Here is a 14,987-nt window from a genome sequence, read left to right as displayed (position 1 = left end):
CACGCCCCCCGAACTTCTCACTCGACACCTCCTGTATCTGCAGTATAACAAAAGCTCACTGATGTAAACAGAAGCACTTACATTTAAAAACACAGAATAATATACGGTTTAAAAACGGTGTGATTTAAGCTGTTATACTTTAATAAAAGCAATACATGCTGGACTGCAGAAATAAACGATCTTTTATACACTCTAGTCTGAATATGAGCACAAATAATATATTCTCTTATTGTTATATTTGTTGTTGGTATTTGTTATCTTCATAGGGGTAGAAATAACACTTGTAAAATATGAACAATAACATATAAACAACACGTACATTTTTAAAAAAGGTTTTTATTTTTAATTAGCCATCAACAGAGCCCAAAATATAGCCTACACACCATAACGATTTACCATGCGGGAACAATCGTGTGTTTAGAAGATAAATACAGCAATATTACTAAATATTTACACATCCCAACCCTGCAATTTGTCAATTTGTGCAAAAAAAACTTTGCACTATTAATACAATGTGCTGCAACATCGCTAGTATATTGTTTATTGATTTTCGCTTGAATTGTTTATTTATTAATTTTTTTGCCTCCGTTTTCATTTGGTTTATTCGATGCCTTCATTATATCTGGCAATGAGGAATTTACATTCATTTTAATGTTAGTTGGAGTTGGAGTAGTTTTATTGTCATTTTTATATTTCTTAATTCTTGTGCACTACAAAATGTATTTAATTGTATTATTATTTAATATTTGTGCAATCAATACATTTTTTTTGTTATTTATTTTTTCCTTTATTTAAATATTTGCGATGGATGCTGTTTGCATCTTTATTCAAAGGTTAAACTCAGTGATACACTTTGCGTTTACATAGTAGCCTGCGTTTGCTGTCATATCAACACAATGTAATAACGTTAACAAAGGTGAGGGTTTATATAATGAAGATTCAATTGCGCCAGCTCCGGGCCGCAGCGCATAACGTACTCGCGGCGTCGCGGGCTGATTCCGGCTCGCATGGGGCAGCGCCGGCTCGCTCGGCTGCCGCATCTAGCTCGATTGACTCGGGCTGGAATCGGGCAGTGAGTCCAGGCATCCGCAGTAGGTCCAGCAGAGGTAGTCAGTCTGAGGGGTAAGTCTCCGGCAGGCGAGAATCTAGCCGCAACTGGGCCGAGTGTATTTTGCTATCTGGGTGGCTAGGCGTGTATCAGCAAACTAATAAAGCCCGAAAAAAGCCCTGACCTTAGCGAATAAACAGTGTTCCACCAGATCATGTATGTCAGAAACTGTAGTTTACTGCTGAACTCATTTTGTCATGGTAAAATAACACAGAAATCGAATAAAAACACTTCAGTCTCCTGCCGAAGCTCAGACGCGCTGCTTTGAGAAACTGTCAATCACCGCTGTCAATCACGATGACACGCCCAGCATTAAATTACTGCTAAAAACAAACGTTTTACAAAAATGAAGATCTGCACCTATTTCAGCACAATAATCAGTGCCTTAATCGACCAGAACCATCTTTCGGGACATTTTATTGCAAGTGTAATAATTTTTTTTTATTTGGGCTCAAGTCTCCTTCATACGGAACCCCGGAAGGGACGTAGTGGAGGAGAAAAAAATTGGCTGGGTGAAAAAAAAAAAATGGGTGAAAGAAAAAAATGGGTGGGAGGAAAATATATATTTCTAAGTTTTTGCGTTCCCTCGCAAAGTTGTTTTGCGTTATCTCGCAAAGATGTTTTGCGTTCCCTCGCAAAGATGTTTTGCGTTCCCTCGCAAAGATGTTTTGCGTTATCTCGCAAAGATGTTTTGCGTTCCCTCGCAAAGATGTTTTGCGTTATCTCGCAAAGATGTTTTGCGTTCCCTCGCAAAGATGTTTTGCGTTATCTCGCAAAGATGTTTTGCGTTATCTCGCAAAGATGTTTTGCGTTCCCTCGCAAAGATGTTTTGCGTTCCCTCGCAAAGTTGTTTTGCGTTATCTCGCAAAGATGTTTTGCGTTCCCTCGCAAAGATGTTTTGCGTTCCCTCGCAAAGTTGTTTTGCGTTCCCTCGCAAAGATGTTTTGCGTTATCTCGCAAAGATGTTTTGCGTTATCTCGCAAAGTTGTTTTGCGTTCTCTCGCAAAACTGTTTCTCCACAAACACTTCCTGTTGACTTCACTCACGTAAACCCTCCCGTTTTTGCCGAAATTCTCCCGTATTTTACCATTCTATCCCACTTTCTTTACATTACTGTGCGCTGATTGTCGCCTTTCACTTTGCAACCTCTGAACCAGTGAATGCATGTTTAAGCGCTGACTGACAGACGCGCTTCGTACAATAAACTGATCCCAGATCAGCGTCTGTACGCGCCATTTAAAGGGACACTTCTGTTATCAAACAAGTGCGCAGCAAATGAATCTCATGTTTTGTTTAGTTTGATAACAGAGGTGTCTCTGTAAGAATGCACAGATCTATAATGAAAGCAGTCCAATACTTTAGAAACTGTTTGTGCTCATTTAAGAGAAAATAAGCTGTTTAAAATAAAACATGCAGGACGGAGATGTTTCATATTATTCAGTGTATTTGTCTGTTTAAACATACACCTGCTCCTCTGTAAATGGCGTGTACACACGCTGATCTGGGATCAGTTTATTGTACGAAGCGCGTCTGTCAGTCAGCGCTTATACATGCATTCACTGGTTCATAGGTAGCATACGCACAGTAATGTAAAGAAAGTGGGATAGAATGGTAAAATACGGGAGAATTTCGGCAAAAACGGGAGTGTTTACGTGAGTGCAGTGAACAGGAAGTGTTTGTGGAGAAACAGTTTTGCGAGAGAACGCAAAACATCTTTGCGAGAGAACGCAAAACATCTTTGCGAGGGAACGCAAAACAACTTTGCGAGATAACGCAAAACATCTTTGCGAGGGAACGCAAAACATCTTTGCGAGGGAACGCAAAACATCTTTGCGAGGGAACGCAAAACATCTTTGCGAGGGAACGCAAAACAACTTTGCGAGGGAACGCAAAACATCTTTGCGAGGGAACGCAAAACAACTTTGCGAGATAACGCAAAACATCTTTGCGAGGGAACGCAAAACATCTTTGCGAGGGAACGCAAAACATCTTTGCGAGATAACGCAAAACAACTTTGCGAGGGAACGCAAAACATCTTTGCGAGGGAACGCAAAACATCTTTGCGAGGAAACGCAAAACAACTTTGCGAGGGAACGCAAAACAACTTTGCGAGGGAACGCAAAACATCTTTGCGAGGGAACGCAAAACATCTTTGCGAGGGAACGCAAAACATCTTTGCGAGGGAACGCAAAACATCTTTGCGAGATAACGCAAAACATCTTTGCGAGGGAACGCAAAACAACTTTGCGAGGGAACGCAAAACATCTTTGCGAGGGAACGCAAAACGTCTTTGCGAGGGAACGCAAAACATCTTTGCGAGATAACGCAAAACATCTTTGCGAGGGAACGCAAAACATCTTTGCGAGGGAACGCAAAACTTTGCGAGAGAACGCAAAAAACTTAGATATATTTTCCTCCCACCCATTTTTTTTCTTTCACCCATTATTTTTTTTTCACCCATCCATTTTTTTTTCTCCCCCACTACGTCCCTTCCGGGGTTCCGAGGCGGGCTTTATGACTTGTACTGCAGCCAGCCCCCAGGGGGCGATCTGACAGCCGAGACCTTCACTCAAACGCAGGCTTGCGGCACACTTGGTTCGCTCCCCTTCTCCCCTGCTGGCCACGCCCACTCCTGCCCTATGCTCGCGGAGCTCCACGCCCATTAATCATGCATCTTTTGAAAAAATTCTGAAGTAGACTTTAACCGAAAGTGGGGGGTGTCATGGCCCTTTAAGTGCGCACTGGACTTTTATTTTGAAGGCGCAGCGCTGCTGTGTTTCCGTGTTTAGTCAGCGTCGGTCATCTGACGGCTTTAGTCGCTTTAAACGGAGTTTTGGAGTATTTTTTGGGAGTATTTGATCTGTTGAAGGGAGAGTTTAGGGTCCAGACATAAAGTCAACAGTGTTCTGTTGTTTAAAGCGTACAATTCTCCACATTATGGGGAAGTTTCTTGTGTTTTGGTCGACCTTCCTGCTGATGTGCGTCGCGTTCAGTTTTTCTGAATCAGACTCAACAACAACACAACAACCTACAACTGCTCCACCTGTGCGCAAACGTACGTTTTCATCTGCATCTTCCTTTATTTTCATCCCATGTTTCTGTTCCATTGAGGTAAATTTGGTGTTATAACCGCAAATTCGTTCATTGCCAACTTGTGACTCGCTCCCTGTGTTGTTTACCGTGATACTTTGAATATTCGGTCAAAATCACATACAAGTATGACTTGAAAACAACATTAGCTTTGTTTATTTGACTGTGAACAATGTTGTACTTTGATAGTCATTGACTGATAATATGATTTCTCTATTTAGAATTAACAAAGAATACTTTTCTGAAATTAAATTAAGGAGAAAATCTGAATGTGTTAATATAAAACTAGCAATCTGCAGTCTAAAAGTGCTCGTAATGCACATACATATTAATAAATAGAGTATTATACATGTTTCTGTTATTGTTCTTATTGTATGTGTATTTCTGTTATAATTTACAAAATGTAAATATGTTCTTAATGTTAATGTTCTAATTTAACTTTTACATATTAAAATATATCTAACTTTTAAAGTGAAATTTGAGGGGCAGTAGTGTTTAGTCTTCAATATAAAATGCAAAAACTGTGTGTCTGTCTGTGTGTGTTTGAGTAATGTCACAGAAATATAAGCTGCATATTTTGGGAATTTTGGAAATTAAATTGTTTTGAAGGCCCTTGTTTTGTATTTTTAATTATATATTTAATTTTATCGTATATTTCTTCATCATATTTTAATTTTAAACTCATGTAATCTTATACAGTACGCCCCATTTAAAAAAATTATATTTTTTAGGGAGTAAAAAGGTCATATTTTGATTGATATAAAGTTGGTTTTATATTCACACATTCAGACTTTCTGCTTAATATAATTTCAGAAAAGTATTATTTACATGTTTTAAATATTGAAATCATATTAGCAGCCAATGACTATCAAAATATAGCATTATTTACAGTGAATTAAATAGTGCTAATGTTGTTTTAAGTCATGCTTGCATGCGATTTCATATCCAGTATTTAAAATATAGCGCAGTAAACAATATCTAGATCGTCTCACAAATTGTCACTGAATGAATTTGCCAATAAAAGACTCTTTCACCTCAATTTCTTACTGTATGTTTGTATTTCTTTAATATATTTTTAGTTTTTTAAATATATCTAACTTTTAAAGTTGTCATATATTTGAATGCCAGTATTGTTAGTCTTCACTATAAAAACACTAAAATTATGTGTGTGTTGAAATAATATCACAGAAATATAAGTTGCATATTTTGGGAACTTTGAAAATTTTTTTTTTTTTTTGAAGGCCAATTTTTACTATTTGGGGTAAAGTTGGTTTTATATTTGCACATTCAGACATTTATCCTTCTTAATAAGATTACAGAAAAGTAATGTTTGCAAATTGTAAGTAGTGAAATCATATTAGCAGCCAATGACTATTAAAATACAGTGCTAATGTTGCTTTCAAGTCATACATACATGTGATTTCAGATCCAATATTCAGTATAGCGCAGTCAACAATATTTGGACCGTCTCACAAGTTATCACTGAAAGAATGTGAGAATATAAAAGCAATGCCCTCAATATATTTACTCGGTTATTTTAATGAACACCCCAGTTTGAAAATGAATATTTTTATCCATTACTCAGTGAATATAGGTCTTATATTTTTGTGCATTTGAACAAAACCGATTTATTAAAATATTTTTGTAGTCATCAAACATCTTTAAAAATGTTTACATCTTTAGTTTTTTTGTCTGATTAGCTCTAGTTTTAGCTTCATTACTGCCTGATCTAATGTATGTGCACACAAATAATATTATTAAGCATTCATTTTCTTTTTGGCCCAGTCTCTTCATTAATCAGGGGTCGCCAGAGTGGAATGAATCACCAACTTATCCAGCATATGTTTTATGCAGCGCATACCATTTACTGAATGCGTGTTTGTGTCTCTTTCTTAATGTTTTATATATTGTGAGCATCAGGATTATTAAAGTAAACTGAAACCATTTTGTTACTTGAAATAAATTAAACATTAACTGAAAAGTGTATATCAATATATAAACCTTTAACTTGCTTTATTGCCAAGGAATTTTAATCTAGTTTAACTTGATGCATTAACAAAAATAAAATAAAAAGCATAAAAACTATGTAGACATATAAAAATAATACGATAAATTCGAAACAAATAAACTTGACTAAACTAGAATAACACAGAAATCCAAAATTAAAAGCCATTTACCAAAATAAATAACGTTGAAGTGTTTTAGCATTTATGTGAAGATCTTATAAACATTAAAATACTTTGGAGTAGTTTAATAATGCAGAAGATTTAAAAATAAACACAGAAACAAAAACCTTTGAATATAAATTTTCTTCCTGGCTTTAGTATTAAATACATTTGTGAGTTTCCAGAACATCAAAACATGTTTCTGAACACACAGATCTCTTTATTGTCAGAGTGTTTTTATTGTTTGTGTTTTGTCTCTTCTCTTCATATACTTTATTTTTAACCCCAGCATGCAACACTCTGACTTCCTGTGAGACCTGCCTCGCCAACGTCTCGGTAAGAGTGCAAAAAACCACTCATTTACTGGTTATTAGCTGTCGTTGATGTTGACCAGTGTGTGTGTGTGTGTTTCTCTGCTGTGAGTGTGTGTGTGTTTTTTACTCTGCTGTGAGTGTGTGTGTGTGTGTGTGTTTGTTTCTGTGATTGTGTGTATTATTATTATTATTATTGTTTAGTGTGTGTTTCTCTGCAGTTTCTGTGTGTGTATCATTGTTGATGATAATCAGTGTGTGTGTGTGTGTGTGTGTGTGTGTGTGTGTGTGTTTCTCTGCAGTATATGTGTGTATTATTATTATTGTTGATGATGATCAGTGTGTGTGTGTGTGTGTATTTCTCTGCAGTATATGTATGTGTTATTATTATTGTTGATGATGATCTGTGTGTGTGTGTGTGTGTGTGTGTGTGTGTGTGTGTATTTCTCTGCAGTATATGTGTGTATTATTATTATTATTGTTGATGATGATCAGTGTGTGTGTGTGTGTGTGTGTGTTTTTCTCTGCAGTATATGTGTGTATTATTATTATTATTGTTGATGATGATCTGTGTGTGTGTGTGTGTGTGTGTGTTTTTCTCTGCAGTATATGTGTGTATTATTATTATTATTGTTGATGATGATCTGTGTGTGTGTGTGTGTTTTTCTCTGCAGTATATGTGTGTATTATTATTATTATTGTTGATGATGATCTGTGTGTGTGTGTGTGTGTGTGTGTGTGTGTTTTTCTCTGCAGTATATGTGTGTATTATTATTATTATTGTTGATGATGATCTGTGTGTGTGTGTGTGTTTTTCTCTGCAGTATATGTGTGTATTATTATTATTATTGTTGATGATGATCTGTGTGTGTGTGTGTGTGTGTGTGTGTGTGTTTTTCTCTGCAGTATATGTGTGTATTATTATTATTGTTGATGATGATCTGTGTGTGTGTGTGTGTGTGTGTGTGTGTGTGTGTGTGTGTTTTTCTCTGCAGTATATGTGTGTATTATTATTATTGTTGATGATGATCAGTGTGTGTGTTTATCTGCACCATTTGAGTGTGTATTATTGTGATGATGATGATGATGATGATGATGATGATGCTGGTGTGTGTGTGTTACAGTGTCTATGGTGTTTGACGAACAGCAGCTGCTCTGATTATCCAGTGTCGTATATCATTCCTCCGTCATCCGTCTGTAAACTCTCTCAGGCCCGATGGGGCGTCTGCTGGGGTGAGTTTGAACACACACACACACGCACACACAAACACACACACACACACAAATACACACACAAGAATTTCTGTCAGACAGACAGCCACAAACTCTAGGCCTGTGAAATATGATGATATACACCTTATCTATAAAATAAAAAATTTCTTCATTCATGTTATGCTCTCTTTTTTTGTGATGCATTATTTACAGGATGTCATAATTCAGATAAGAATCTTACAGGGAGAGATTTTGCATTTTATTTGGCAATATTTTATGTCAGGCCTGACATTTTTAGCTTTTAAAAAATGTATTTATGTTTCACGTGCAATTTATTGATTAATTTACTGTACATCTATATTATATATTCTGTATATGCTTATGTGGGAATGTTTATATATAATTTCAAAATTTTAATTGACTATTAATCTGCCAAATGTACAGAAAATGCACTTTATCTTGATATATATGGTTATCAGGAGTTGAGATGACATGTATTGTGATTGTTAGGTTTTCAGCCCTAGTGGAGATGATGGAAGTAAAGCTTTCAGACGTTTTCTGAAGTGACATTTAGATTCAGCACTGGAAATCCCTCAGTTCTGCTTACTGGATATCACAGAGCAGAGAATCAGGATTTCATTATCTCAAATCTGAGGACAATAAAATCCCTTATTATGCGGATTTCTGGAATGCTTGATTCTGATTGGTCAGTCAAGGTGTTCAGGGGTTAATTATTCACGAGTGATCTCCATCTCTCAGTGCAACACTTATAAGCGAATGTTTGTCTGTGTTATTGAGCTTTTATAATAGTTAATATTCAAATGATCTGTTTTGTTGTTATATTCGGTTTTTACCAACTGTTTCTAAATAAGTTTAATTAGTTTTTCCAATACAACTTAACTTCATGATATATTTGATAATTTTATTTAAACTTTTTAAAAAAAAATTATACAATTATTAATTCATTTTTAATCTTTTTATTTTAGAAAAGTTCTAAATTAGTGTGTTTACCAACATGAATACATGATGAGCAGTGCATTTATATATAATAATGTATTCTTTTTTAGTAATATATTAGTAAATATTAAACTGATAATAATAACACGAGGCAAGTTTATTTATTTAGCACATTTCATACACAATGGTAATTCAAAGTGCTTTACATAAACGGGAATAAAAGACACAAGAAAATAAAAACGATTAAAAGAATTAAAACAGATATTACAAGTTGAAAGTGTGTTAAACAGGTTATAAAAGAATGAAAAAGAATAGAAAGACACAATAATATGACCTGTCGGACATAGCACAGTGCTCATTCAGTAAAGGCACAGATAAACAGATGTGTGTTCAGTCTTGATTTGAATGTGCCTCATGTTGAAGCACATCTGATCTTTTCTGGAAGCTGATTCCAGCAGCAGGGGGCGCTGTTAGTAGCTGAAGGCTGATTCACCCTGCTTTGACTGGACTTTTGGAATTTCTCGTTTACTTGATCATAATGATCTGAGTGATCTGTTGGTTTGTATTCAGTGAGCATATTTGTATTGTATTGAGCTCCTAGGCTATTTAGTGATTTATAGAGCAGTAATAATACTTTAAACTCTACTCTGAATGTAACTGGGAGCCAGTGTAGAGACCTGAGGACAGGTGTGATGTGCTCTGATTTCCTGGTTCTGGTCAGAATCCTGGCCGCAGCGTTCTGGATGAGCTGCAACTGTCTGACTGTCTGTTTGGGAAGGCCAGTGGTTAATTTGCAAGTATTGTTCATTCTGCTGTTAATTAACTAACATTGACTAATGCAACCTTATTATAAAGTGTGACTTTTATTTTAGATATTAAGTGTTGTGCTTAGGCTTATATTTGCTTTTAGTATCTTCCCAATGCTAAATTTATAGATCAACAAATATTTACATTTTAATTTAGTTTATTTTAGCTTTTTAAATTATTTTATTTAAAAAAATGTCATTATTTACCATTTCAAAGCTTTTTATTATCCAGCTGATAATTAAATGCATTTAATAAAAATGAAACAGAAATGAACTAAAACTGTCTAAAACATATATATTACAAAAACATAAAATTACAAAAACCAAATAAAAGTCAAAGGAAATCAGATCTAAAAAGCTACAACAAGCACGTTAATAAATGGATTTTATTATTAATAATCAACAGTTTTTACATCAAATGCAAAAGCAATTAATTAAAAAAAAAATCTGTATTTACTGTTGTTTATTTTATTTATTCACTATACATTTGTGCAATCGGGTGTCTATTAAATCTGATACTATGATAAAATAAACCCTTCAAACTGATAAAAGTCCTGCTAGTTTTATATTTAGCCTGAATATCTGGCTTAATAGTCCTTCTAAGTTAGTTTCTCACTTCTGCAATGAAACTCTGAATGTTTTTGGCAGATTTTAAAGTCAACTTCAGGTTTCAGAAACTGTTGTTGCTTATCTGAGGAGATTCAGGGAATGCAGACAGATTTCAGTGAGCTGTTTAAATGTCTTTCTGTGGAAATGAAAGTGAAATTAGACTGAGTTTGCCTATTTTATTTTTAGACCATCTTTAGCAGTTTTGCTTTTTTGTGTTCAAGTTTAAGATAAACCCTCAGTTTTGAGAGGATTGATTATCTCTCAAGTTTAAGATATAATCTTATACCCACATAAGATCAGAATTGATAGGAAAATATGTTTTAATGTTCGCATCTGTGTTTATTTATTTATTTTTATTATTTATTTACATTTATATATGTTTTTATTGTATTTGTATACTTTGAATTGTTTAATCCTGTAGTTATATATATATATATATATATATATATATATATATATATATATATATATATATATATATATATATATATATATATATATTCATATATATGTATCTATATATCTATCTATATATTTATATATATATCTATATATCTGTCTATATATCTATCTATCTATATACATACATACATACATACATACATACATATATATATATATATATATATATATATATATATATATATATATATATATATATATATATATATAAATAAATATATATATATATATAAATATATATATATATATATATATATATATATATATATATATATTAAGGGTGGAGCCGAACCCGAATACGGTATTCGGAAAGGCACGAATAGCGTGTTTTTACGAATACTTGATTCGAACAAATACTTGAAAAATTATTTGTATTTGGGAGCAAGAAAAACACTATATCAAAAAGCAGCGTTTCCTCATGAGACCACAGTGTATGCCCGCGTGAGTGAGTGAGTGAGAGAGAGAGAGAGAGAAAGACACACGCTCAGTGCAAAACGCGCCAAAGCCCGAAACTGAAAGCGAGACGTGACTTTTAAGGGACTGTTTCATATGGATTTATTAATCATTCTTACTGTTCAGTGATCGCAAACTGCCGTAGTTTATTAAAGACGCAAACTCCTCACTGCACGTCAGCTGCGCGCCTTCAGCAGACCTCCTCATTCCTGCAGCACGAGAGCTTTATGATTGTTTATGCGCGCCAAAAGTGGCGGATCTTTCCGGTAAAATATCTGACTGCGTGTCCCAGCATCCCTAAGGAATGTTTGGCGAAATATTTGACTGCATGTCACTGCATAACAAACGACTGAAAGGATATAACTAGAGAACTCTCCACTGTGCTACTGGATGAGAGCGTATGGCAAGCCGTTTTAGCATTTAAACCTTGTTCAGACTATCCATAAATATATTTAGAGATACCTCTAATTATATTTTGACTTGTCATAATTATAATTCGACTAGTCAGATTGGAAATATCTGCAAATATATTATGACTGACTAGTCATATTCCTCCATTGACTTCCATTGAAAAATATTTGCAGATATCTCTAAATGAGTTTTGACTAGTCACAATTGTAATTAGAGATATCTCCAAATGAATTTTGACTAGTCAAAAATCCAATTCAAGATATCTACAACTGTAATTAGACTTTTAGTAAATAATTAGAGATATCTTTAATTATATTTGTAAATATCTCTAAATATGATGAATTAAAGATATCTCTAAATGTATTATGACTAGTAAAAACTCAGAGATATCAATTACAATTGTTACTAGTCAAAATTCATCTGATTTCGTACTAGTACAATTGTAATTGCAGATATGTCTAATTGTCATTCTGAGTAGTGGAATTATAATTATGACTAGTCAAAATATAATTAGAGATATCTCTAATATATTTATGGAGTCAGAACAAAGATTTAAATGCTAAAAAGGCTTGCCATAGAGAGCGCTTCTCACTGAACAGAGCACCGCGCAACCTTCTATGTAATGTATTATCACATGCACTAAAAGCATCCTAAAAGCATCAACACAGCCACATTCTGCCCCAGCAAGTCAGTTTCAAACATAAAAAAAACAAACAAACAAACAAACTTTGTGTCTTTTTTTGTGGCTGGCATATGACAATAGCAGGGCTGTATCTTTTAGTATTATATAGAATACTTTTGTTCTGCCAGATCTCCCAGGCAGGGTTTTATTTAGATTTATTTAGTTAATATTAGTTTTTGGAATTCTGTGCATTGGGAAGAAGTTCTTTCAGAAGAAGAACAGTTTTTTGAAGTATTATTTGTTTTTATTGTCTATTCAGTGTCCTTCAACACGAACGGTGGTGGTGGGGTTCATAATATTCACAATGGTATTTTATTAGTTGTTGGTTTAACCATGGATGAGATAATGGCTTCTATGTTATTTTCTTTTCAATTACATTTCTTATCACATGTTCAAAAACAACAGCCAATATTGCATATCTATAATTTATATAATGGGTATAATTAAACAATACTTTCACTATAACGTAAATTAGAAGTGTAATAGAAAAAATATATATATTTGCGCCATTTTGAATTTTACTCGAATACAAATACAAATACAAATACAAATACCGGCTGCTCCGCACATCCCTAATATATATATATATAATTTTTTGTGTGTTTTATTTAAATTTTATATATTTACATTTATGTATTGATTTGTATGTATGTATTTATTTATTTAATTATAGCACCTTAAGCTTCACTTCAAGATAAATGGAATATTTTACTTCTTACATAAAGACAATTATCCTGTTTTGTAGGATTTTGACAAATATTTGAACTTTTATTGAATGTATAAACAAACAGTTTTAAGATGAAATGTAAAAATATTTCATTATTTGATAATATATTTTTCTATAAATATTAATTGAAATTATTTTTTATGTTTGATTATTTTATTTAAATTTTTTTACATTTGTTTCATTATACATTTATTTATTTACAACTATTAGTTTATTTTTAATAATTACTTTTCGCTTTAATAATTACACTTTAAATATCACACTAAAATAAATAAAGGAATAAATAAATAAATCAATAAATAAATAAATAAATCAATAAATAAATAATTTTTACATGAAGACAATTAAGCCTGTTTTATAGATTATTTCACAGAGGTCATTCTCAGCCTGATGTCAAAGTTTTGAGTCAGCTGCTGCTTTAAGTTTCCAGATGAATTTATATTGCTCACACTCACATGACAAAAATAAAACCAGGTGAACAACTGTGTGATAATGAGAGCAATGTTCAGTATCAATAAATATCCAGTAGGTGTCAGCGCACACAAACACACACACACACACACACACACACACACACACACACACACACACACACACACACACGCACAGGTTTGAAGCCAGCCTGCTGAAAGCGATTTTTCTCAATTTTTTTTGCAGTTATCCTTTTCATTTTGCATTAAATTATTTACTATATAATTGACTTACATGCTTAATTTCAGTCACATTTTACCCACTGATTGTTTCTGCATAAAACACTAGCTTGTGTGTGTGTGTGTGTGTGTGTGTGTGCGCAGTTGAAGTCAGAATTATTCGCCCCCCGTCTATTTTTTTTTCTGTTTACTGGAGAGCAGATTTATTCACCACATGTCTAATCATAACAGTTTTAATAACTCATCTCTAATAACTGAATTATTTCATTGCCATGATGACAGTAAATAATATTAGACTAGATATTCTTCAAGACACTTCTATACAGCTTAAAGAGACTTTTAAAGGCTTCACTAGGGTAATTAGGGTAACTAGGCAGGTTAGGGTAATTAGGCAAGTTATTGTATAACAAGGTTTTTTTCTGTAGACTACCGAAAAAAATAGCTTAAAGTGGCTAATGAATGAAAAGTAATTGCTGCCTGACACTTTTAATTGCTCACTGTCTGTTTCGTGCTGTTGCAGTGAACTTCGAGGCTCTGATCATCGCTATGGCTGTGGTTTTGGGTGTTTTGCTGCTGGCCGTGACCGTCTGCTGCTGCTGCTGTTGCTGTAAACGCAGATCGTCATCCAGGTCAGACTTACAAACCGTTCAAGAATACACTTATACTCTCTTAAGTGTGATGAAAGCTGCATACATCAATGATTTTGACTAAAGCATGAACATGGGGCGGGGCATAGAGCAGCTCCTCCCCCCTTCAACAGCAGCCAACAGTTGCATGTTCTCCACGTGTTGGCGTGGGTTTCCTTTGGGTGCTCCTGTTTTCCCCCACAGTCCAAACACATGCTATAGGGGAATTGATCAACTAAACTGGCCATAGTGTATGAGTGTGTGTGAATGAGTGTTTATGGGTGTTTCCCAGTACTGGGTTGCAGCTGTAAGGGTATCCGCTGCGTAAAAACCTGCTGGATAAGTTGGAGGTTGATTTCACTGTGATGACCCCGGATTAATAAAGGGACTAAGCTGAAAAGAAAATGAATGAATGAATGAATAAGTAATAATTAGTTTAATTTAAATTATTAAAAGTTATAGTCATAATAAACTATATTTTATATTAAGGAAGATTCTATCACAGTGCATTATTTGGTAAAAACTTCATTATTCATTTATTTAAAAAAGTAAAAACCAACTCCAATAGACATGTTTAACTGTTACCGCATGATTTTATGGTACTTCAGGTTTGTTCGTATGGGTTTATTGCGATGATGAGTGTGTTTAACGGGTGTGTTGCTGTGTTTTCAGCTTCGATCGTGACGATGAGCAGTTCGCCCGCAGGAGAGAGGAGATA

General features: G+C 34.1%; 1 protein-coding gene across 1 annotated transcript in view; it reads left to right on the top strand.

The window, feature by feature from the left end:
- Nucleotides 1-3,883: 3,883 nt before the first annotated feature.
- Nucleotides 3,884-14,987, top strand: part of LOC101886260 (pituitary tumor-transforming gene 1 protein-interacting protein) — a 29,690-nt gene continuing 18,586 nt past the window's right edge. Inside the window, exons 1-5 of the mRNA XM_021467055.3 lie at nt 3,884-4,163; nt 6,653-6,699; nt 7,799-7,907; nt 14,164-14,272; nt 14,942-14,987. The exon at nt 14,942-14,987 is cut by the window's right edge and continues 20 nt beyond it. Coding sequence (XP_021322730.2) covers nt 4,046-4,163; nt 6,653-6,699; nt 7,799-7,907; nt 14,164-14,272; nt 14,942-14,987 — 429 coding nt within the window. The 5' untranslated portion in view covers nt 3,884-4,045. The remainder of the gene's footprint in view (nt 4,164-6,652; nt 6,700-7,798; nt 7,908-14,163; nt 14,273-14,941) is intronic.

The sequence above is a fragment of the Danio rerio genome, chromosome 16 (assembly GCF_049306965.1).
Source record: "Danio rerio strain Tuebingen ecotype United States chromosome 16, GRCz12tu, whole genome shotgun sequence".
Taxonomy (NCBI): domain Eukaryota; kingdom Metazoa; phylum Chordata; class Actinopteri; order Cypriniformes; family Danionidae; genus Danio; species Danio rerio.
The sequence above is the reverse complement of the archived record's forward strand: the minus strand, read 5'-3'. Positions and strand labels throughout refer to the sequence as shown.